This window comes from Tasmannia lanceolata, unplaced genomic scaffold (genome assembly GCF_043159265.1).
Source record: "Tasmannia lanceolata isolate RefF3 unplaced genomic scaffold, GAP_Taslan_0.1 ptg000012l, whole genome shotgun sequence".
Lineage (NCBI taxonomy): Eukaryota > Viridiplantae > Streptophyta > Magnoliopsida > Canellales > Winteraceae > Tasmannia > Tasmannia lanceolata.
The window spans coordinates 37183891-37210231 of NW_027518689.1; the positions used below are offsets into that span (position 1 = coordinate 37183891).

Consider the following 26341-nt stretch of genomic DNA (forward strand, 5'->3'; position numbering starts at 1 on the left):
TTACTCACATCGAGGTGGGAGTCGATGTGGAGACTACTACCATAATAAGGACAACATCGATCCCGTCTTTTATGATTGATATTTGTCATTTGATGTTTGAGACTTTGAGAATTGATATGATCTTGTGTCTTTTTTTAAATATTATTAACCAAGATGCATGGGTTTGGATGAGAATTAGATTTACAATCCGAATAATTTGGATGAAAAATGAATAATTGGCTCTTTTTATTCTTTAATTTTTTTTATAATTTTTTATTATACATATTTTTTAATATTTTTGAATGAATCTTACGATTTACAATCCGATACGATTCAACCCCGATTACAATTTACGATTCAATTCCAATTTTCAAAACATTGGAAACACCCCTTCTTTGTTTTAACCTTATTTTATTGGCTACTATCCTTGAGAATCATGAAAACCAATAGAAGAATTTATAATAAAGAGAAGGCATATCTATTTGAACGGGCTGTAAATACCAGTTTCCTAAATTTATGTAGTATTTAGAATATTTTATAAGAGGCCCGGTTTGGTTATCCGCCAGAGCATCCTTCTTTGTTCTCCACTTTTATTATATATAATTTTATTATTGATATGATAAAAATTTATGTTTTTATTAATCTTAAGTAGTATAAGAGATCATAATAGGTTGTTCCACATTTAATGCATGCTTATAACTGTAATATTAGGAATTCATCTAGTGATATATCTCCAGTATACAACTTTAATGTAAAATACCTTATTGAACACGTCTCTCAAAGTCAGCATGTTCATGAGAAGGTTGAGTTATGGTTGTCATTATGTGATATGAAGTGAAAAGATTCAGCATGTCATTGGGGATATCTTATTAGTAAACCCCTTAAATCCTAGACTGTAAGATGGAACGCCTAGAAATGGCAATTGATTAGGAGAATAGGGAGAGGGAGGGAGGAGTTAGGAGGATTGGTTATGGATTCATTGTGTAGAGTGGAAGGAACAATTTATTTCATTTCTGTTCAAATCACATACACTAATAATAGTATTAGGACTTTTCATTAATGTCCTATCTCTAACCAGTCACTTAGACCACATATATCACCATAAAATCCTGCATGTGCAATTAAACATAAATTAATTTATCTAATTCCATTTTTGACAATCTCCCTTACCTCTCTGGTGTACATCACAACGCTCTATATAATAAGGTTATGGAATTGAGGTGTAACTCTTTTGCGATTACAAGCTTTCTCTATGAAGGGAACATTTGAAGCCTCCTTCATACTTGCTTGGTTCATGTGTGCTTCGCGCACACTAGTTCGTGAGGGTCATGTATAATGCCAGAATACCAGACATCTGCACAACAGGCGTTTCTATTACTACAAGGGAATCACAAATACTTTATGCAAAGGAAGTCTGTTATGAACTCCCTTTTTTTGGATTTTTTGCCTTAATTTTTTGCATTGTTATGATCTTTATATTTATCATTCTCATTTACTTGCATCGGTATGGTGTTGTTCTTCTTGTGTGATTTTATTCTAAGTATTGCACACCTTTTTATAGATGTACTTACATTGTTTGTCGGGAAAATGTATACTTTTAAACCTGAATGTGATCTATATCGATAATGGGGAAATGATAAATTCGCCCCTTTTCTTTACATGGGACGGCCAGCTCCAGTGTACGTGGCAATCAGGCCCATTGAATCCTTCCCACATGAATTACATCAGCCCCTCTGCATAGATACACTGCTTCTGTCTGTCCCAAGTAAAAAAAAAAGGGCGGATATATCACTTCCCTAATAATGTCATCACTGGACATTGATCTACTTACATGCATCTTATCATATATCTTTGTTACAAGAGTGTCTTTTCTCAAATTTTCTTCTGAATGATCTTAATGAATATATCTTGTTTGTACACCTTAATGAGTTTTTATGATTTTATCCTAGGCGTTTTACAATTGGGCTATCGCTATCTCTGATCGGGCAAAAATGCGTGGTCGTACTAAGGAGGCAGAAGAACTATGGAAACAGGTCCGGTCTTGATGTTTGCTGTATACTTTAAGACATCTAACATTGTATTACATAGCTATTTAGGTGATTTTGGTGCCGTGATACTTGTAGCACTGGTACGCTGATCATGCTAAATTGGAATTTATGGTTCTTTTTTATGTTCCTCTGCACAATTCTTTCAATAAGAACGACTTTGTTTTGTGATATTACATAGCTCACATTTTCCCTGCTCATTCTTTGCTCTTTGGTGATTTTCTCTTTCTCTGGTTTTATTCTCAAGCTTTACCCTATTCTTTTTGTTATAAAACTGCAAATATGGTGTTGCTCAGTCATTTATATCTCCCAGTTTAGGTTTTTTGCATTCTTACTGCTAAAATATAGCTGCTACTCGAATATCTGCAAGGCCAATGTAGCGTAACCAGCTGTGGTACATGGGCCATCTCCTGTATTATCTGTTTTCACTTTATCTTGAAACAGGCTTGTAGCAAATTTGTTTCTATTCTATGGAAATCATGGTTGATCTGGACCACAATATTCATCCAAGCAGTGTTTCTTTGTTTCTGGTGTTTTTTCCCACTTATTCACTTGCCACCAAGCTGTTCTAGGATGTCGTGGTCAATCAGCATCGTCGCCAAAGTGTTTCAATTCAAAGGTTTCTTGACTTCAGAAGTCCCTGGGATCTTTAGATGTACCATACACAAATATCTTACATTCATATGATATCCTGTTGTTCTAGTAGCAGAAGTAACAGTATCAGTTAATTGTTACCATCCAAAATTTATTGCAGAAGTTCGACTGCTGTTTTCTTCTTTTATTGGTGGGTAGTATTGGTCTAGCTATTTGGTTATAATTAAAGGTTTCAAGGTTGATAGAATAGATTTCCAGACTCTGCACCTTCAGTTTTCCAATGACACCTTGTGATGCTTTTGGTTACCATTCCATCAATGACACCTTGTGATGCTTTTGGTTACCGTTCTATCTTAATGCAGAATTTCAACTGCTGTTTTCTTCTTTGATTGGCAGTGTACTATTGGTCTATGTGTTTGGGTATAATTGAAGGTTTCAAGGTTGATAGAATAGATTTCCTGACCCTGCACCTTCAGTTTGCGAATGACACTACTGTTTTCTGAGAATAGATTTCCTGACCCTGCACCTTCAGTTTGCGAATGACACTCTACTGTTTTCTGAGGTTTTTTATTACCATTCATCATGAGGTTATTTTGCATTGTTTTGCAGCTGTCTTGGGTCAAAGCATTAACTGGAAAAAAGTACATTGGTGGAAGTTAATGAGGAGGATTCTGTGGTTCACGGATGCCATTCTATTGGGATGTGTTGAAGTATGAAGAGGAGAATATCTCTTGGAGAAGACATCCCAAGATGTTGAATATAAAAGAAGGAAAGAAATATGGAATTCATGTGGTCGGAAGTCTAGCCCTACGACTCCCATAACTCTCTCTTTATGTCTAAATGCGACCAAGAGCCTTCGTAAAAAAATGTCTACCAGTTGATCTTTAGAGTTATCAATTTACTTGTAACTTTTTGCGAACAAAATGACGATCTACCTTGATATATTTCGTTTTCTACCAGCTGATCTTTGGAGTTATCGATTTGCTTGTAACTTTTCATGAACAAAATGACAATCTAACTCAACATATTTGGTTTTCTCATGGAACATTGGATTAATAGCAATGTTATTGAGCAATACATTTGTTTGATATGCTGATCTTTATACCTCTTGGAATACTGGATTAGGATTACTACTACACCACTCATCTCTTCTTTAAAGTCTTGAACCCCACCAACTCACATGCAGTGTGAGCCAACACATGATACTATGCCTTTCCAGTAGAATGTGCAACTCCGTTCTCCTTTCTGCTCCGAGTAACTTTGATTCCCTTGTAACTTTTCACGAACAAAATGACCACCTGCCTCTATATATTTGGTTTTCTCATGGAATATTAGATTACTAGCAATGTTATTGAGCAACCTGTTTCTTTGATGTGCTGATCTTTATATCTCATGGCATACCGGATTAGGATTACTACTCCACAGCTCATCTTTTCTTTAAAGTCTTCAACTGCACAACTCACATGCAATGTGAGCCATCACATGATACTATGCCTTTGCTCTAAAACCTGCAACTCCGTTTTGCTTTTTGCTACTCCAAGTAACTTTGATTCCATCTGACAAAAATTCAATACCCAACAGGCAACTCCATTTACTGCTTGCTACTCCATGTTACTAGATTCCCTCTGACAAAAGTACAATATCCAACAATCAAATGCTGGTTTGGAAGTTGATGCTGCCCAACATCAGAATGAACGACAAAAAAGGGATTGTTCTTCCTATTATATTCTCTAGAATAAAAAAGAACTGTGTGAGCTTCAGAGTCTAATGTAGAAATAGATTCAACACTAGGATTAACAACTTCAAACTATGAAGCGGCGGGTGAACGAGCTGATAATACCAATGTAAGGTAAAACAAAATAATGAAGAGAAGCTTCCATCCGACTACAGTCCAAACAGTAGAGTCCACCAGATAGTCATCTTTTTCCGTAGATCCTAAAATACAGAAGTGGAAGGGGGAAATGTTATCGAAAACTATAGAAACTTCGTCAACTTACGCAGAGATAACAAATTAAATGATAACTTTGTTACATGCAAAATAAGATAGAAAAAGATTGGTGGGATAAAAGATTCTAACCTGTCACAGAAGCTAATGTGCCACCGCTAGAGTAATAAGAGAATTTAGAGCAAACTTATTAAATGATGAGAAAATTAGAGGACTTTTACCTGCCATGAGACTAAATGCTCTTGATTTAGTGACCCAAGGAGAAGATTGACTGCAAATAGGTAGAAATATTATCTGAATTGGCCACTGTGGCCATGGATGAGGGAGGACAATTAGCTGATTGTTGGGTACTTTTTGTAGACTCCTCATAATCCTCACGTGATATCACAATTGAATCACCATTACAAACATTGTGGCTGATTTTCAATGGGAGCATGCTTAGAAACACGATCCCTATTAACTGTTTAGAAAACTTGATTGATCTATATTGGTTTTTCAAATGCATCCCAACCACTGGTAAAGGACATGATATTATAATGTACACGCATTGTGGGTGGGCAAAAAAAAAAAAAAAAAACTCATAACCATGTCCTCTGCCAAAATCATCATGTCCTCTACCACCATCACGCTCGAGGATTTCAAGGCAGATTCTTCTCCAAAATTAAGATGGAAAGTGGACTTAGATATACCAACACTAAGATTGGAAGCTTACCCACTATCTGCCCGCTAACGGAATGCTATTCTCGTCAAAACCTAGAAAGGAACTTAGTAACAGTAAACTCTTTTCTTTTCGATCGCTCCAAGTCTGATGTAAGCTTATACCCGTTCAACTCTTCACACATGCAATGCAGCATACTGCAATGCTCGCAAAAGCTTTTATTTTGTTGTTGAAACAAGAATAAATTCTCAAACAATTCATACATGTGAGAATTATGGAGTGTGTGTGCGCGCGCGCGCGCGCGCGCACACACACATATATGCGCGCGCGCACACACACACACACATAAACACACACACAGATATATATATATATATATATATATATATATATATATATATAGAGAGAGAGAGAGAGAGAGAGAGAGAGAGAGAGAGAGAGAGAGAGAGAGAGAGAGAGAGAGAGAGTATATAACTTATCTACTCCCTGGGCTTAAAATACAATGGGGGCCACATTGTTTGGGTGATCCAAAGCAGTCATTTGATGGGCACACACACATTGTGCTTCTGCTATATTATGGCTTGCTGATTCTCTGTTGTTGAATATTGAAGCAGATATCTAGTTGAAGTTGAAACTTATTGGCAATTTTGATTTGATAACTTCTTTGTTTTTAGCTAAAGCATCCCACATGAGTTCAGAATGTCTCTTTTCATTCTATAGGAAACCACAGAATTGGTAACATTGAAGTAATCTTTTGCAGGCAACACATAATTATGCTAAAGCTGTTCAACTCAACTGGAACAGTCCACAGGTGTGTTTAAAGAAAATCATGTTTCATTCTTAAGATGTCTTTTCAGTACTAGTAATTTATGTACATCTTTTTATCCTACTCATTAGTAGCGTGGACCCCTTTACTGGTCTTCTTTGGAATCTTGGTTTTCTCATTTCAAAACGTCCTGTCTCTATTGCCTCTCTCTTCTTCCTGATCCAGTTTTCCATTTTATTCTTGAGATTTTACTGTTGTCCAAATGAGTTAGTACATTTTCAAACTCTATTGGATCTCTCTTATGATTTTGGTTTTTGTTTCCATGCTTAATCGCCTATACTTGGTTTTTCATTGTTAACCCAAACTTGTGATTTTAAAATTCATATGGGAGAAAATCACCATGTCCAGAGAATGCTCTACTGGAACTAGTAATAACTGGTTGGGGTGGTCACACAGTTGCCAGACAGACTCAACAACCCAACTCTTTTGTTCTAGGAAAATGTCAAGCTGTGTGCATGAGTGATGTGCGCATGTATGTGTGTCGTGGTCGTGTATGTGCCCACCCGCATCACTCACTGTCACACACATGCATATGTTTTCATTTAGTTTTATGCATGTTATTTTATGCAGGATATTCCAGTTACTGAATGATATACTTCTTTATTCTGCAGTTCTAGTTGATCCAATTTGATTGATAGAATTGTGTCCTTTTCTGCGCTTTTTCTGTTTTTCATTGCTATATGTTGATCAACAGTCTATTTGATTCTTGGCCTTGGTCCACTTGGCAAAATTTCTCCTTGGATCTAGTTGGTTCCAACTGGATTGACTGTTAAACCATTAGATACCCGTGTTATGACTTTTACTATACCAATGCAAATACTGCTCTGACAGCGCTCGGCCATGTCTCTCTTGATATCTTGAAAATCCAAATTGAACGTCTTTGTAAAGTATAAAAGATAAATAATGCCTTTCTCCAACAGCTTTAGCTTTTGGAGAAGTTGGTAAGTTAACATGGTATCAGAGCCAAAGGTCTCGAGATCAAACCTCCCGGATAGCAAAAATCAACATGCGATGGTCGGTCCAAAGTGGGACCACGTGTGCCACGTGTTTGCCAAGTGGGCCACACGTGCGGGGGAGTGTTAAAGTATAAAAGCTAAATAACGCCTTTCTCCAACAGCTTTAGCTTTTCGAGAAGTTGGTAAGTTAAGAGTCTTATTTCTATATGCACACTTATACGTATCCTTCTAGTAAAATCGTTTTCTGTTCACATAGCACCAATGTCCTCTTGTGCCACTTAAATTAACTTGCAGCTTTGTGCCATTCATTGAGGAACATAAGCTGGAAATTTATTTCTTTTTCTTTTATATTTTGATAAGGTTTTATTAATCCCCATTACAAAAACAAAAATCTAAGTACGTTGACTAAGAAGTATGTTCTTTTTTCCTCTTCTCGAGGCACAGAAGTACGTTCTTTTTCTCCTGCTATTCGTAGTATCTTTCTTGACTGCATCTTGTGTTGTTGATCACAGGCACTTAACAACTGGGGGCTTGCTCTGCAGGTATCTTGGATCTCTATTTGGAGTTTGATAAGTTGATTTTATTTTTATATTGTCCTTATTTTGTTTTGTTTTTTATTTTTATTTTATGTTTTTGTTCTATACCACAGATGTTCCTTATATGTCCTGATTTTTCAATTTTGTTTTTTGAGCTATCTTTTGCATTGTGTGAGGGGTGATGGTGATCTGATTATTTTTACTATAACATAGGAACTCAGTGCTATAGTTCCTGTCCGGGAAAAGCAGACTATTGTAAGAACTGCAATAAGTAAGGTACAGTAATTATTTCAAGGCATCATGTTACCAAGATGTGTGTCCGAGAAAGCAGCCAAGAAATTGATTCTCATAATTTGTCATTTGGGATTTATTTATTTTTTATGTCTAATCTGTATTTGATGCCATCAAAATTATTTTGGCAGTTTCGTGCAGCAATCCAGTTGCAATTTGATTTTCATCGGGCGATTTACAACCTCGGCACTGTTCTGGTTCGGTTACTAGTGCTCTTGTCCTTTCAATTTGAGGATAACAGCCTCAAACCTTTTGAGTTGAAATTACTTTCCAGCATGTCATAAGTTAACCTAAATTAAATTATCACTCCAAAGAAAAGAGAAACATTAAGTAAATCATGTTAGCTCTTCTTATTCCTTTCAACTTGCACTAAATGACTAAAATTTATCTTTTTTTTTTTGAATGGCAAAATTTATCTGTTTATGAACTTATCTGATTTTAATATTCTTATTACTTTTCAGTATGGGTTAGCAGAGGACACATTGAGAACTGGGAGACCAGTCAATGCAAAAGAAGTTTCCCCTAATGATCTTTACAGTCAGTCTGCTATCTATATTGCTGCTGCTCATGCTTTAAAACCAAATTACTCGGTAGCTATCTCTGGAATTACTCCTATCTCTTCTCTCTATTTTTGGATAAGACTAAAGTCTTATGTCACATGTCTGTACAGTCTTATAGTCGCATTCATTGGAACTTCCCTTTATATTCAGTGGTTGTTTAAAAAATGCTTGAACTTGGCTCGTAAACCGGTTTCCACATTTCAAGGTTTGACTCAGTCTCGGGTGAGTTTGTAAAAATCAAGTAAAAGAACCAATTTATGAAGAAGTACATGAAGTAATGGGTAAAAAAATACAGAAAATAATAATGAAACTTATTGGTTTCATGAAAAAGATTTATCAGACAATTTTGCTACCACTATTAAAGAATAAAATGAGAGATTATTCAGCACTTCTTAATTGTATTTTGCTGTTTGTTTAATGTGAAGTGTATATTGATGAGAGATTATTCTGCACTTCTCGATTGTATTTTGCTCCTTGTTTAATGTGAAGTGAATATCGGTGACAGTCATGCAGTTCTGATATCAGAAAAAGAAATATCTTCTGCACACTTAGGTTACAACAAAAAAGAGAGATCACAATCTTGTCAATCTAGGAAAAATAGTATAATTTGATGGTTAGAACCATTAATTTTCAAAGGAAGCTAAGATGTAGAAGTGTCAATATTAGAAAATACTGATTGGGTCCTCATCGTATATGTGACTATTCACATACAATGATTAAGTTGAGGTGTCTCAACTTATTCAATCACCTCAGTTTCCTAAGAAATATAAATGCCAGGTGATTGAAAACTTGGCCTTGCTCATCAAGACCTGGTCTGGTTGTGTAGTGTTAGAATCAACTCAGGTTGTTGATAAATTTAATTTGAAATACTAATGCATGTGGGAGCCATGGCCCACCAAGGATCGGGATGACTAAGGGCCATGGCCAGCAAAAGGCCCACATGACCCTTAAATAACCTTTAGGGGGGTTCTATTTTTTTATTTTTTTTTGAAGTTGTGTTACTCTTCTCTCCTATTAAAAGTTTATTTATTTGAACATAAAAGGGAATTGGTTTATGTTAAAGTAGGGACAAACTGAGGGGTTTCACACTTAATATAAGGTTTTATAAAGGGGGTCAAGAGTCAAGACCCATGAATTATAGTTTTTTTTTATTTTGCTTTGAAGAAAGAGAAAGAAAGCTCCCCATCTTGGTTGTCTCCTCCAAAGTGTTGATTTAAGACTGGAGCTTTGCTAGTTTCCTTCCAGGAAGTGAATCTCTTATTCTCATCCATCAAGCTCCCCATCTTGGTTGTCTCCTCCAAAGTGTTGATTTAAGACTGGAGCTTTGCTAGATCTTCTAGATTTTCCTTCCAGGAAGTGAATTTCTTATTCTCATCCATCTTCTCTTGATTGGGGTTTATTGATGTTCATGTGAACTTATTATTATTATTTTTTTGAAATGAAAATGGTACTACGATGTTCATGTGAATTTATTCTTTCTTAATCTCTTATTTTTTTGCCTTAGATCTATTCTTTGGGTAGTTTGGGTTTTTTTTTTTTTTTTTCAATTACTTAAAAGGGACAGTCTTAGTTGTTTCATCTTTCATGTACATGATCCCAGTCGAAGATCTATCAATCAAGTCACATGTACTTCAGTTTAGCTGGTCACATGTACTTCGGTTTAGCTGGTAACATATGGTTTAAGTTTCATAAAAAGTAGTTATTAAGCATTATTTTGTAGTTAGTCCTATTTTAATATGTTTTGCATTTGAGATCTGCTACGGGGATCAATGATGTCTCTGTCAACTAGACTTAGATTGTACATTGTGCATGTGGTGTGCATATTTTGTACTTGTGACATGTTTTTTGTGATTAGTACCATTCATTTGAAAGCCTTTCTTATCAGGACCTTATCATTGGCTTAGGATCATCCTTTCATGAAGGAATTGGCCATTAGATGAATGATCCTGATTACGATACATATGTGCCACTTGTATGGTGGGCAACTGAGTCCTAGTTGATTGGGACCCATCCTATCCCTAGATCATTTTTTTTACATTCCAAATCGAGATCAAGTAACGGAGACTACAGTTTATTGTTGTTATTTTTCTCCGTTTCACTATGTTTCTTCATATAGGTAAATGTGTTATTGAGATATACATTGTTTATGCATGTTTTGGTTTGGTCATTTTAGTTTATTCCATGGATTTTTTGGGGCAGTGATAAATTCACCCCCTTGAAGAAGAATACACCCCCTTTAACAGAAATACAGGGGGTGCATTCATCTTTCAAGGGGTGAATTTATCACTGCCCATTTTTTGTGCTCTTTATTTGCTGTTCGTTTTTTTTCTACTTTTTTCTTTTGAACAATTAATATCTAACTTTTATATTAAAAGAGAAGTACAGAAGAGACCCCAAAGGGTCTCTACAATCTAAAGCTGGGCTAATTGTGCCGTTACATCAATTTAGACAAGCTGACTCCCAAGTTTCCCAATGGATCAACCTTTGTGTTGCCTTTGATGGATATGGGGGATTTACACATCTCAAATGACTCCATGATTAAATACATGTCTTTGAGCTTTGTGATGAAACTGATGATACCTAGATATGGATACAAATGCAAGCATGAAAATGGAGATTTGAATGAGTATTTTCCAAAATCTAGGATAAGATATGAGTATCCACCTCATGAGATAAGTCACAGGGCATGTATAAATGAATATCACAAAACTTGACTAGATTTTACTTGGAAGTTAGAAGATGAAACTAATAATAAATTTTAAATTGGGTCTATAAGACTCAAATACTCAAAATTATAATTGTGCCTGCACAAGTATCATCTTTATGCAATTTGGTACATGATAAGCAACACTTGCAATCATGCTTCTTGCTAACGTTTCTATCTTATAATTTAGGGAGACGATTTTTTCAACCACCCCCACCCCCCGCGTGTAGGATTATGTGCCCCCCTTTTAACGTGAATTGTGGCAGACGTTAACGATTTTTTATGTCAAATCATGTCAAAAGGGGGGCGTATAATCCTGCAAGGAGGCGGGGGGTTAAAAAATCATCTCCCATAATTTAATATAAGAATGTCTCTTTTGTTTGATTGTTTTAGCAATTTAGTTTTTCAGGTAGTAAAACATTATGGTTTTATGTTTATAGTAGTATCATTTAGAGTGCACAGAAAGGGTTCCAGAGAACAAATGATTTTGAGATCCTGTTGATTATAATCTATTTATGCTCATATTTCTGACATGCTCTTGGCACTACATTCATTTCATTCATTCTTCCAAACTAATTGATGCTTTAATCTGACATGCAGGTTTATCGCAGTGCCTTGAGACTTGTCCGCTCTATGGTCAGTGCTAATTCTACTGGATTGTGTTTTTAGATTTTATAATCATTCATTATGAATCATTAAACTTGTCGACTGAGATAGTTTCTTTGAAAGTGGAACGCATTTGTTCTTTTCTACTGTTTCAATTTAAGGGAAAAATTGGGCGACACGTTTATTGACCTGTGTTTTGAGATACAACCATATTCTGTTTTGTAAAATCTCATATGATGGTTATCATGTTGGAAAGTGATGGCTGATATGTTCATGGATCGGTGGGTGCAACAAAAATCAATTCGTAAATAGTCCCCAGGATGTACATGAGGTATCTGAAAGGAGCCCGGGAAGTCTGTCGAATTAACTAAATGGTCCTACATTGGAGTGCAACACAATTTCTTTATTTATTTGCTTATATATTTAGATGCTTTAAGTTATGTTTAGTGGGCGCACTAGCTGCGTCTTGAGGAAACCTATTTATGACATTGTGAAAGAACTTGTAAGGGACTTAATTTTTTATTAGAAAATTGACAAAATGCTTTAGGAGGCGCGATTTTCCCCCTTAGTTTTTATTATCTCTGTTAGAATTCGTCTTTACTTAGTTTTGCATTATCCCTATTAGAAATCATCTTATTCTTTCTTTTCATGTCCTGCCGTTAGATCAACTGTCTCCCACTTTCAATCTCATCTTGGCTCTTAAATCTTCTTTCCCATCCCAGCAAAAGTTTTAGAAACCTGGGTTTCAAACCCAGTTTGATACTAAGTTCATATTTGAATTTTCTTTAGTAAATTCCTTTCCCTTATAGGTAATCAGTAAATCCACACTAGAAGTCTCGTGTCATTTTTTTGTTTTTTTTTTAATGGTAAAGATATCTTTAGTGAGAAAGCAAAGGGAAAAATCATCAACCGAGATGGTCAATGCGACAAACAAAAAACGATAACAAAGGAGCAAAAATCAGCCCTGCTAAGCAAATGAAAGTGATCATGAATGGCCAAAGGCTCTAAACATTCAGCCACGAGCTAAGCCATCAGCATCACCATTGGCTGAACAAAAAACATGCTGGAAAGAGATCATTGAGCCCTTAATATGATCCAATACTTCCTCAAGAGCATCGGCAAGCCTCCAAATGCAACCCTTTCTCCTCACACACCCATTGGATGACATTCAATGGACACCCCCCCCCCCCCCCCCCCCCCCCCCCCAAATGATCTCAAACTAATAATGTAGAAAAACCGAGAAATACCTTCTCGACAAGGATCAACCACGATGTGCAACGAAACACCAAAAGAATTCTTGGCCAAGAAAACACAAAAGAAAAACCTAATCCCGTAAGCCTAACATGTGGCTTATATATCAAAGCCACTACGCGGAGAAATTTACCGAAATACCCTTTAGTGGCAACCCGTGTGTGTGTCGCGCACATTAGTCCGTCAGGGTCCTGTATAATGCCAGAATACAAGACATCTACACAACAAATTGCATCACGCTTAAGGAGGAGGACAATGTCTTCAGTGCAAGGAGCTCTACCTTATTATAGCCTGTCATCTCAATGGATCTGGTACTTTCCAATTAACAGCACCATCATGACCTATGAGTATGCCTCCAATGTCAGCGGGACCAAGATTCCATAAACTAGAACCATCGAAGATTGTCTTACGGAATCCAGGAGGCAAGGGAAGTATCCAGTAGAGGGGTGATCAAGAGATGAATGCCCACCCCGGTAAACACCCCAGGCTACTCGGAGTTATGTCTTGGACACAGCACTTAACTCCTTTGTACCAGTAGCTCAACAAACCATGGTGGAAAAGCTACCTTGTCAAACCACATATGTTGATATCAATGTCCATTTGAAAACCCTGGGAGTCCTCTCTTTCCAAACTAGCCGAGGGACACGGCAAAGGCAAGACTCCAAAGAAGCTTCCCATGCTGGGGCCAAGGCATAGATGCCCAATTCTCGATCAGCTCGCTAATGTGACAAGGGAACACCCACCTCACCTTTAACAATGCCAATGTGAACCATCAAATGATCAACGGTATTACACGACGTCCATCAAAACGCAACAACTCGAGGATGGATTGTGATCTTACACACTATCCTAGCCGGAGCAGGAGAGGTGCCATACAATACACATGATGGGAAAAATATCTGATGAGAATAAACTGTCCGAGCTCCTCTTGCAGATCCTAAGATCTAGGGCATTGCATCTGATATAAACTGCCTATAATCTCTTCCAAAAAGCCACAACAGTGTCCATCTCCCAATCGAAGAAAGGGCGGCATAACCAGATATCCTACTCCACCTTGCCTCCTCCCATCTCTTGTCGACTCCCCAATGCTCACTTTGCAGCTGGAAGATACTCTGAACAGGAAAGGGAACTTCTCCTTAAGAGGCCCATCTTTTCACCATAGATCAAGCCAAAGTCAAGTTTGGTCTCCACGCCCACCCGGCCTGAAACTCATCCACACCCCTCATAATATATCTCCAACAGTCCCATGTCATTTGAAAACGGACAATAATTTTTTGTAAATCGAGGTACAAGAGAAACATTATGAATTAAGTGTCTAGAACATGTGAGAATAAAAGCAGACTCAATCTTATGTAATAAGTGCAGATAAAAGTGGATAGAATAACTTGCAGTCGTGCTCTTGAAAGCTTTGAAGAAGAAAGTCTCAGTAGAGTTTGAAATCGGATGGATAGAAGCCCTAGCAACCTTGCAGTAAAGCTCTGATAACACAAATGTGGGGGAAAAGTCATAATTAGGTTAGTTAGGTCAGTCGACAAACATAACAAGAACGGCTTGACGAAATGAACTTTTGCTTAAGTTACAGATATAATTGAACAAAATACCCTTATGTAAAAAACAAAAACATGAATAAGATTCCCATCAAGTAAGAAGTAAAGAATAAATAACGGGAGGAAAAACAAACCATTATCAGTGTATCGATCTTGCAATCACTTTATCCTAACTAAACACCACTAATAGTTCAAGTGTATAGAATAGATTATAAAGAGAGAAGAATAGGAGGATTGGCAGGGAATATTTGTGAGACTGTATTTTCTCATGCTTGTACTCTATATAAGACAGATACTTGTTTTTTTTATGCTCGTGATATTATTTGAGTGATTCATTTGTTGGCATGCTTCTGGGGCAGCCTAATCCCACAATTGCATGATTGACATTGTTATTGCAATGGGGACATGCACTTCTGCTACTTATATTATTATTTTTTAAGATTCATTTGTTGCCATGCTTCTATGGCAGTTAAATCTGATAAATGTTTGATATTTTTTACCCAAATCGATCGAATGATTTCCAAGTTGCATTGTATGTATTTGAGTGCGTCAACTTTTATGTTATTTACCTGGTTTTATGGGGGATCTGGAACTTGTTTTTGGTGATGAGGCTTACACCAATATCTCATTACGAATCTTCAATCCTTGCACTAGTCTTGTAAGGATTGTTAAGCGATGCCGACGATAAAATGTTTCCTTCACAGGTTCAATTCTTGAGTATTCTTAGAATCCTATGTTCTTTTTATTCCCCTTCCCTTTTCAATAATCTCATTGTAATATTAGTTGAATTATGGCTTACTTTGGCTTGGGAAGTAGAAACCTATATAATGAAAAATTAGATGAATTTAGTACTTGCTGAGGAAAAATTATGCATGATTTTGTTGATTATTTAGTTCAGGTGCTGTAAGGTTGTCCATCTTTCTACTATATAAACGAGAAAAATCTTTCTTGACAGCTACCTTTGCCCTATCTCAAAGTGGGATATTTGACAGCACCACCCGCAGGGAGTCCAATTGCACCTCATTGTGATTGGAAACGAACCCAATTTGTGTTGAATCATGAAGTACTCCAACAGGTTACATTGTTATTTTTCATTACAATGCCCATTTAGCATTTTCCATGGATCTGATTTTTATCCTTTATTCTCTGTAGAATTCTTTGAGCATAAAGAAATAATTAATATTTAAAATATTTATTATTTTCTCATAATCTTTAAATTTTGCATTTTGAAATTTTATGTGTAGCTTAGTAAAATGTGCTTCATAATAATCCGCCTCCTTTTCATTATAATTGATTTCCCACAAACTGCAAAAACAGTGCAACTTGTCTCTAGCTTGAATTGGAACTTATCTACTGCTTTACGGTTGCTCATATGATTATTGTTGCTTAAAGTCACATGATTGACGAATATGCCATTTTACTTGGGCACTCAAAATAGGCCACACTCCCACACCAATGTTGGTCATTTAGTTACAAGACCGTGTTAGTTTGAGTCTCATTTTCAACAACAAGGTTTACGTAAATGTTAATTAGGTAAATGCTTGTGATGACTTTATCCAAAGGAAATTTGTTTACATACATTCACCTAATGGAGAAGGCTAATTTTTTTATTTATTTTTGAATGGTTGGAGAAGGCTAAAACTAATGTCGTTAAGTTTTTTCTTCATTGATTATGTGGTCCTGACAGCTATTATATATGTTGGAGGAACTCCACAATAAGTGATAGTGTGATAGTCCTCTAACTTAGTCATAAATCATAATCACGCCTTAGCTGATAGTCCCCCAAGGTATGTCCCCATATTTTGATCCAGATCTTGGACTCTAACCAGTCCAAGATGATGCGCAAACTGTACAAACAACTTTAGATCTGATGTAATTTGTATCAAGGACTAGTGGAACACTAAAACAATCCTGAGACCACACATAGTACTGATCTAGGACAGATATATGGGATATACGCAAGAGTATATCCAGAAAACAACAAATTAGTAATCAAATAGTATAGAGAGAGAGAGAGAGAGAGAGAGAGAGAGAGAGAGAGAGAGAGAGAGAGAGAGAGCCAAAAAGGGTCCATTCCAAGTCGAAATCTTGGAAGTTGAAATCTTTGGAAAAAAATAAGTCTGCTAAAAAAAATTTGTAAAAAACTGCCTTGCTTCGCTCTTTCCTTTACAGACCCAAACTAACCTTTACACCATCCGTAAAGAATGTATAGGCATTTCTGTACCTATCATGGATGTCCTACCATTGTATTGCCATGGCCGCCCCAAAAGTGACAACCATCCATAGGCAGTACATTTCAGCACACCTTATCCTCTTTTTTTTAATGGTTGCAGCACACCTCATCCTTATTGGATTGCCCGAAAGAAAATGAAACAAGACAAGACTTAAAAACTGTTACCTTATTCCCTTTCTTGGACCACACAATCTTATATGGCCTAGGTTGCTTCTCCTTCTTCAGTTGGAGTTAGTAGACCATTTGTTGGGATACTGTTTCCTCACAGCTGCCGCCATCAATAATCAGATTGCATACGTTCCTGTTCTTGGTGCATCAGGTGTGGAAAATCTTACTACTAATATGGGTGGAGAGTGACCACATCCTTTATAAGAAAGTGCAGCCCCTCAAAATAATGTGTCGCGGTCTTCTCTATCTTTCAGTCAAATTACTCAGCAATTAGAAGATGAAACTCTGCCGTATGTTTTTTGTTTTGTTTTGAAAGTTGACAATTTTATTGAATAATGGTTGGGACAAGTTGTCCCTGCCAATATACAAAAGGAATCGGATAAATCCGAGTACACCATAGACAGAGATTATATTCGTGAGCACAATACAATTCTCAACAGCAATTACTAACTAGATTCATGATAACTATTGTCTCCTTGGACATCCGCCTCCTCATTTGCTGTTCTTCTCTGATGCTCAATTCTTGTTTGCAAAACCTTTATAAGATCTAGCACTTCTGCTATTATATTCTGAAGGTGCCACGGTCCTGGGGAGCTACTCGAGGCCCATCCAACAACATTCGTTGAATCTCCCTCCAATATCAGGGACTTTAAATGTTTCTCATAAGCCCACCTCAATCCGAATAGTAGAGCTTTGATTTCTGCCTCATTTGCATCGCACTGGCCCGCTGGGCCTGAATAGGACATGTTAATCGATTGATTGTTATCTCTAATCAGTCCTCCGATCCCTCCCCTAGCAGGATTACCCATAGAGCTTCCGTCAAAATTGAGTTTGAGCCATCCTAGCGGTGGAGGCATCCATTTCGGTTTAGGTTTGGTTCGGATTGTCCTTTCCCAAATTATTGCCCACCAGTTCCTTATCAGATCATCCACTCTATATGGTATCTTCCTTTTGTTTCTCGCCCATGAAATCAGTTCCACCTTGATATCCGTCGCTAGCCTCCCCACCGATCTCTACTGATCTTCAAAAATTCGCCTATTCCGCTCCTTCCAGATGTTCCATACAATAGCATAGGGAATAAGTGATCCAGAGTAATTTTCCGATCTCCGCCATATGTTTATCCACACTCCGATCTTCTTGCCTCAAATTTTGCATCTTTTGATCCAAGTGCTGCAAATAATTTCCAGGATAATTTTTTTCAGGAATTTCTTCTTCCATGAAATCTTCCTCTTTCCTATGCTTTCTCACCTTGCGTTGAGCTGTTCCCACCATGCCGATACATTGTTCCCTAGCTTGACGGCGTCATGGCGACAATTTACATCTTACAATCCGGCATGCCCTTATAGTTGAACACTTGATCTACATGTCAACTAAAATATGGGTGGCCCAGTGCACGAGGCTCCCGCCATTGTGGGATCTGGGGAGGGCTAGATGTACGCAGCCTTATCCCTGCTTTGCAGAGAGGCTGTTTCCGTGACTCGAACTCGTGACCACCAGGTCACAATGGAGCAACCTTACCGTTGCGCCAAGGCTCGCCCTCTTGTTCTACATGTCAACTAATTAATAAAATCTTCTGGTTGCTGCCTTCCTTCAAAATCTGAGTTGTCAACCTTGATATCAAACTCCATAGGGCTCATTTACACGAAATGGTTCTAAGGTATTCTTATCTCATCCAGCTCAAGATGTGGAGCACAGTGACAGTGAAAGATCTGGATCTGCCTAGGTGTGTCTGCTATCATCACTCCCGACTTAGTAATCTAATAGCTGTATAAGTTTTTTAGCATATCTTCCTACTGATTCAATCTCAATTCTCAAGCAACATGGGTCCTTTAACTTTCATATATTTTTTCCTTTTATTTTATCATTTTCTAACAGTTATTCACTGAGTATTGTTCGAACTCGAAATTACAAAGATAATTGTCTCTCAGATGATTCAAACCAAGTAGTGTCCAATTCCGTGTTAATTTCAAGATCTTAAACATTGGAAACAAAAATCAACAGTCTGCATTTCCAAAAATTCTGTAACTTGCAAATGAAGCCTCTTGTTCCTGAACGTAGCTGCTGAAGCAACAAATAATTTATATTTATCTATCAGGCCTACTGGTGGTAAAAGTTTTATGTAGAGAACTATGATATATGTAATGTACTCGTTTTTTGTCCGTGGATGCACTCCACTTTTTGGACATTTATATGGTTCTTTAATCGCCTAACCTAGTAATCGATATCAAGTGAACTGAGAATTGATTGTCGGCCAATATCCCTTCCTAGATATGAATCCTGAAAATATTATTGTTCAGGTCAATAAAGCTGAGCAAAAGCAACTATCTCAAAGCCCTTCTGGTAGATTACAAGGCCCAGTTGATAAGTCATTGGTCAAAGTTGATGTTCCAGATATTGTTTCTGTATCAGCTTGTGCAGATCTTACATTACCACCAGGTGCAGGCCTCAGTATTGATACAATTCATGGACCCATCTTCTTGGTGAGTATTTCATTAAATCTTTTAGAAATGTTTCTTTAGATAAGAAAAAAATGTTGATTTGTCTTAGATTTGCATGATACGTTATTGTTGGTTATGCAAGTATCAATTAGATGTAGCATTTGTACAAGCAATCTTTGTATTACTTCAGAAATATCTGATGGAATGGGTGCTAACAGTCGTGCCCTGCTACTTGTGTCTTTCTTCCCTGACAAGCCCCATTGACCTATCATCCATTTTTAGAAACTCTGTACTGTATCAGGACTATACTGTTTTATCTTGAACATTATTTCTGGCCTTTCATCTTCGTGAAAACCAATTGAGTAGGGTCAGATCTGCTGGGTTATTGGGGTGTCTATTGATAGATGTTGCGGTGTCTTATATCCGTCCATTTGGACTATTGATAGATGTTGCATTTGAACAGGCTAGTATGCATGTATATTCAAGTAGGCTACTCCGTTTGTAGCATTTGCGCAGTAGATCATTTATATTCATATATATGTTTTGGTACATCCAGGGCTTCTGGGTCGACCCCAACTAGTTTGGGACAAAGGCTTAGTTGAGTTATGTTGGACATTTATATTCATATATATTTTTCGGTACATCCAGGGCTTCAGGGCTTCTGGATGTTGGTTTTGAATCCCATTGAGCTCTTTAAGAAGTTCTTAGAAGCTTTTGATATAATGACAAGCTAACAAAGTGGTTTGGTATTGCATACAGAAATTCTATTCATTATCAGCAAACAGAATAATTTGGGAACCTAATGGAAAATCCTAAATCCAAAGAACTCATGCTCTATTTCTATGTTAAATTTGGAACTGCAGGAAGAATGACTAATAAATGGAGCATATCTGTGAACAAGGTTTCAAGTTTTGGTTTTGGTATGTGCTTCAGTTGTGACAGAAATGAAAACATGTCAGACCGTGTGAAAGAACAATTACATTCACGTAAAGCAAAATGGAAAAAACATAGAAAGCTAAACAATGATCAATGATCAGGTAAATTATGTCTTGCAAAGACGACTTCTTGTAATATTACCCATATACATCCATTCTCTGTGTAGTTGATGTAGGACCAAAAGGGAAGGAAAAAAGTTCTTGTAGGTACCAATTTGGGGTAAATAATGCCGATTGAATAAGGAAAGCAAATAAAGAAGTAGAAGAGAGAAGAAGTGATGGAAGAGAGGAAAGTGTTATGGTAAAAGCATTAGCAGAAAATGAGCTCCCTTGTCATATATGAAGACTAGCTTTATTTCAAATGACTGAAATTCCCTTAATGGAGGGAAGCAAATAATTAAAAGGAAATGAGCTATCTAAATATAACTAAATATACATGGACACAATACCATACATTACAACATTCTCCCTCAAGCTGGGCTATACATATTGGACATGCCCAGCTTGACACTAGTATCTTGAAGAAGAGCGGGTCCTACAGTCTAGGTGAAGATATATTCTAGTGATGAGACAAAGAAACAAGTGGAAGAGAACCATCAATGATCCTTCTCTTGAATAAAGTGAACATTAACAACAATATGCTTAGTTTGCTCATGAAGAACCACATTAGAAGCAATGTGAATAGCCGCTTGGTTATCACTACGAAGGGGCATTGGAACCTTAGTGCCAAAACCCAACTCAGAGATCAGGGACCAAAGCTGAAGAAGCTCACACCACATGCACCATGAGATGCTACTATGTATTCCGCCTATGTACTAAAACGAGAAACAATTGATTACTTCTTGATCTTTCAAATAATAAGATTGCCTCCAAGAAGGCACAATATCTTGATGTGGAGTGCCGATCCGTAACTAAGCTAGCTCAATCTACGTCTGTGTATGTAGAGATGTCTTAGTGTCCATGGGGTCGATATTCAAGTCCAAAGCCAGGGTTGGACTTGATGAAGCGAAGTATCCGTTGAAGAGCGGCCATGCGGGAAGAGTGAAGAGCATGCATGAACTGGATCACCATGCTATACGATATTTTTTATTTTGAAATTTTTTCTTAGTTTATATACTTTTATATATTTTTAAATTATTTTATTTTATCATTTTACTTGATATAAACCCGAAAAAAAAATCTATCTCGAGATTTTCCCTTGCTAGGAAATTCTCGAAAACCATATTTGCGACAGAGTGCAAATGAGATATTTAGCCTTGTAAACATCAAGTAGATGAGACGATCTACAGGGCACTGGTAATCCCCAAGCATTATGAAGGACCTCCCCCATCATGAGACGACCTACCGGCGCTAATACTTGTAAGGGTTACGAAGGAATTCTCCCTCACTCTCATGAAATGATAACTTAGGATCCATGGGAGAGCAAGTGTCATAACCGAAGGATATGTGGCCAAGGTGGACTAGTGTTATAACCTTATGTGTCACTTCAGCGCAAAAGTTGACGTAAAGGAGAAGCTTCCTTCTCGCGAGGTGACATCAAACCCGAGGGAAATAATAATTCCTTCAAACCGTCATCGCTTCGGCCTACTAAAGGAGGTCTCTCCATCTTTGAAAGGAAGCTTCAGGGCCGTTTAGCAAAGAGGAGGAAAAAAAAAGTTTGCAGCAAAGAGAAGGGGAAAAAAAAAGTTTGCCTCAATAATTCAAAGGGTTATGGAAAATCTCAACTCATCAGGTAAAGGTAATGGAGAGGACTGAAAAGGAAAAAGGAAGGTAGGATGGGAAGATCTAGTAGATGATAGCAAAAAAAATCTTACGCCAAGGAGAAAAGGACTTATGAAGGTCTTCCAATACCAAAAGAGAGAGAGAGAGAGAGAGAGAGAGAGAGAGAGAGATATGGAAATCCGAAAGCAAGAGTGGAAAGAGTTCAAAACAGCCGCCAGAGAGAATGCAGAAGAATTCTTCCGTCTAGCAGGAAAGAGAGATGTCAAAGAAGCTTGTGTCCCAGTCTATAAGCTCCGGCATTTTAAGAAGGCTTTAGAAGAAGAGAGAGAGGAAAGGAGATTGCGATGGGAATCTGAGCAAAAGGTAAGAGAAAAGGTTAAGGTAGGCAGTATGGAGGAGTCTAGGATCTGTCAAGCTGAGGAGGATGTCATCACAACGGATGAAATAGATGAATTGTTGGCAAGAGGCGATGTTTTTGGGACAGGGATTGAAGAGCAATCAGTAGAGGAAAAGAGCAAGGAAGAGGAAAAACACAAAAGTCAAGGTGTGGACAAAGGTGGGTCTACTTATCTCAATAATTAAAAGTTATTTCCCCTATGTAAAAAGCTTTTTGGTTAGGGTTTTTGTGTTTTATCTTTATGCTCTTTGGCCGTGTCTGTCTTTTGGGAAAAAGTTTTTTGGTAGTGTAATGGAAAAGCCAGTTTGGAGGAGTTTGGGATTGGAAGGTTCTGGGTAGGTTGGATTTTTGTAGGAAGGAGTGTTTGTTTCCTACTACTAGATGGGGCAAGTGTATAGAGAGAGAGAGAGAGAGAGTATTGAGGAGGGTTGATGTTTCTTAACGAGTTTTGGAGTGATGGTGTTGCGTGGTAATGTTCTGTTTTCTTTGGAATTCTGGGGTTTAGATGTTGTTTTACTTTGGTGTATGTTCTTAGGCGGGTTGCCTGTATGTTCACTTCATCATAAACCGAGATGACGTGCTCTAAAGTGCTCCAGGTGGGGAAAACAAATGAAATTGACCCTCAATGGCTTGAGAGACCTTGGTCTTTCGCTTGGTGAGGCACACCTGCTTGGTTGCTTTTTTATCTTCTGATGCGATGGAGGTTTAGTTTTTCTAAAAAAGGAGTGTGAATGTTTGGGTTGAGAAGCTGCTGGTTATTTCTTCAAATTTGTAATAGAGGAGGTTAGTTCAGTAGGGAGTTGAAAAGGTCTTTTTGGAAGGCAGTGCCAGTTAGTGAAGATGGCGCGAGGCCGAATGGTGGAACGTGAAGATTTCCATTTATTTACTTGCTTTTACCTTCCTGGCTCAGGAGTATGCTCCTGGCCAGGCAATACTGATACTATGTAATGCTAGATGAGACCTCTGGTCCCCACTGCATTTTGCAAACTATCAATGAAAATTTCTATTATCTTTAAAAAAAAAAGGATCCATGGGAGAGCTAGGGGGATTGTGCAAGCGGCACACCTTCTTTATTGCAAATACCCATCTTTAGCCAACAGGTTTCTTCCCAGGAAGAAGAGAAACCAGATCTCATATGTGATTCAAATGAAGGGCTCCCATCCCCTCAAGAATAGCCACCTTCCAGACGAGATGACTCAATGGATCATGAATAGTACAAGGAATGGTAACAGAGATGACCTCATCAATAAAGGCCTTATAAGAAGGGAAGAGAGAAGAGAGAAGGGGTGGAGGCGTGGGGGGAGTGATAGGAGACATGGATGGAAAGAGAAAGTGCATTAACACAACTGCGCACCCTTGCAAAAAGCAATGGGAGTATCGAGGTCATAAACTCGAGGTGAGTCAGTAGAAGGAACTTAAATATCAGCAGAGGATAGGTATAAACCTGGAGGAGCATCTTGCAAGGAAGAAGGGGGTCGAGGCATGAGAGAGGTCTGCTGTCAGCGGCGAACATAAGTGATGCATTCCTGTGGGCAAGGTGCAGACGACAGAAGCTACAGCGAGATCATATATGGGAAAAGGCATAAGCATGGTTTTAAATTTCGACGACCGACACCGAAATCACGAAAACCCGAAACGGTATTTTATTTCGGCCGAAATTTCGGAATTTCGGTCGAAATTTCGATTTTTCCGAAATTTCACCCAAAAAACATGTTTTTTTAAAATTAATTTAATATTTCACCGAAATTTCGGTCGAAATTTAATATTGAATAAAATATACCTTTCTTTGTTTTGCCGGATTTCGGCCGAAATTTTGAAATTTCAGGCGTCCGAAACCAGTGCCGAAACCAAAATTTTAAACCATGGCCATAAGGGCATGCAAAAGCACAGAGACAGAGGATACATCAATGGATAATACGGGTGCATGCACAACAGAAAAATGAGGTTCCCTCATGAAATATAAGATCCATGGTATTATAAAGGCGACGAGTCTTGGCTGAAAATTGCGGTTTGGTTCATTGTTGCCTGTACCATTAATAAGACCACTTTCGCCCTTTACTTATTTCTTATTTGCGCCATGTGTGGAACATAAGCTTCCTAAAATCCCCATATACTTGGCTGGATTGCCTGAGACTGCGGTGCGCATGGGTACAAGTCATTTTGACGAAGAGGTGTCAAAATTCAATACTTCCAGTCTCCCCTAATCGTAGCCGATGAGACTTGTTTAATATTTGGAACCTTCCTGTGCAAGTTGTCTTTTTATTGTTTGATATTTTAGTTATTATGGTGGCATGCACTATCATTGGTTGTGATGATTTGGCTTTAGCTTAGCAATCTGTGGATGGAAAGTTGGATGTGGGCCTCCCTTTTTTTGCGTATTATCATTTTCAGTGTATTATCAGAATATCACCCCCTCTGTTTTCATATGGGCCGCCCTTTTTTTAGTTTAAACATCTCCCACCGGCTGATACAGAACCCAACAAGATCTCAACAGCGAATTTCAGTAGTTTAAAATAGAGAGGTGCTAATATCATAACTAGAGGCGTGAATGTCCTGTATTAGTTTTAGAGGGCTGCCAGGAAGACACTCCCCAAACAGGAATGCCCATAACAGCCCTCCCTATTATTCTACATGTCCAAGTATGCTTACTACGATTTTTTTTTGGAGTAGAATACCCCTATCTTTTTGATAAAATCACAAGCATACCCCTATTTTTTGGTACGGATCAATATTAGTAGAGCTTGATTTTCAGTTCAGAACTGATATTGAGTCCAATAATCAATTTTGGAGTCGAAATCATTTTGCAAAATCCAAAACAAGCGGGGCCTAGGTGTCTTGATATCGTTTTCGTATAATCAATTTCTTTAGAACATTGGTTTCATCTGTAATTTATGTTCTATCTCAGGTTGCAGACTCGTGGGAATCCCTAGATGGATGGTTGGATGCTATCCGTCTTGTTTACACCATCTATGCGCGGGGCAAAAGCGATGTTCTTGCAGGAGTTATCACAGGCTGATTATCATTCTTTTTACCAATCATTGGCCGTGATTCTTCGACATAGATGACTGGTATGGAATTTTTTTTTGGTTTAAATAGACTGTATGTTTGCAAATTTACAATGATCTAGTGCTTATTTAAATCTTCTTCCCATTAGAAAATGTTATTTGATTTAACCAGGTTGATGTCTGGGGCATTTGGGTTGTAGACTTGTAGTTCGCCCATGGTAAGGTCTTGTATGTCATTAAACAAGTGGGCCCCAGTTGTGCTTTTGCCCCCAAATGTATTTCCTAAATTAATAAAAGAATTTTTTTTCTTCCCGTATTAAAAATCCAAAGTTCCTAATTTCAAGCACAAATAAGAAGCTCTTTGTATGGCCGTGTGAAGAAGAAATTAAAGGCGTGTTCTTCAGCACTTTTCATTCTAGGGATGCAACCCAGACTCAACTTTGGTCTGGGGTTGGTTTGCATGTTCCCCCCGAATTTTATTGTGATTTTAAAAATCAGGTTCATGGTTTCTTTTATATTATTTCTTCTTTTGTTTTTTGCCTGAGTTAACCCAAACTCAACCCGACCTATTTAGGAAATTGGGTTAGACAGCTTGGGTTAAAGTTTCAAGATTTAGCGGCAGGTTGGGTTAGGGTTGAACCTCCTTGACTCGAGGCTCTGGCTCCTTAAAAAATGGGTATCTCATTAGAAGATGATTTGTATTAATATTGCTTTCCACTTGCTTAAAATCACGTGCAATTTCTACAATGGGTTTTCCTATCTTTTCAGAGGCTCCTATATCCTGATGAGGAACATAAAGTCGAAGGACTTTTGTTGTTGTAGCACCTAGATCCACCACATCTTGCTTTGGACCTTTTTCTACGCATTCTGCAAATGTGACATTAAGGTCCCTTTGGAAGCCATTAACTACATCATTTCTAAAACCATTATTTGCAATTAGTCGTG

The 26341-nt window shown here is 37.7% G+C and overlaps 1 protein-coding gene across 2 annotated transcripts in view; it reads left to right on the forward strand.

Annotated features, from left to right (window-relative positions):
* The window catches only part of LOC143888064 (Tetratricopeptide repeat (TPR)-like superfamily protein), a 42654-nt gene extending 16935 nt beyond the window's left edge, over positions 1–25719 (forward strand). Inside the window, exons 5-15 of one of the 2 annotated variants that reach the window (XR_013254472.1) lie at positions 1929–2012; positions 5982–6032; positions 7516–7545; positions 7753–7815; positions 7962–8027; positions 8292–8420; positions 11695–11730; positions 15454–15573; positions 19197–19379; positions 25297–25459; positions 25569–25719. Coding sequence is in view for 1 of the 2 variants with exons in the window: in XM_077392356.1 (XP_077248471.1) it covers positions 1929–2012; positions 5982–6032; positions 7516–7545; positions 7753–7815; positions 7962–8027; positions 8292–8420; positions 11695–11730; positions 15454–15573; positions 19197–19379; positions 25297–25407 (873 nt within the window). In the remaining variant the exon portion in view is untranslated. Of the gene's footprint in view, positions 1–1928; positions 2013–5981; positions 6033–7515; positions 7546–7752; positions 7816–7961; positions 8028–8291; positions 8421–11694; positions 11731–15453; positions 15574–19196; positions 19380–25296 lie in introns of both variants that reach the window. The other variant, XM_077392356.1, reaches the window with a different exon arrangement.
* Positions 25720–26341: the final 622 nt, after the last annotated feature.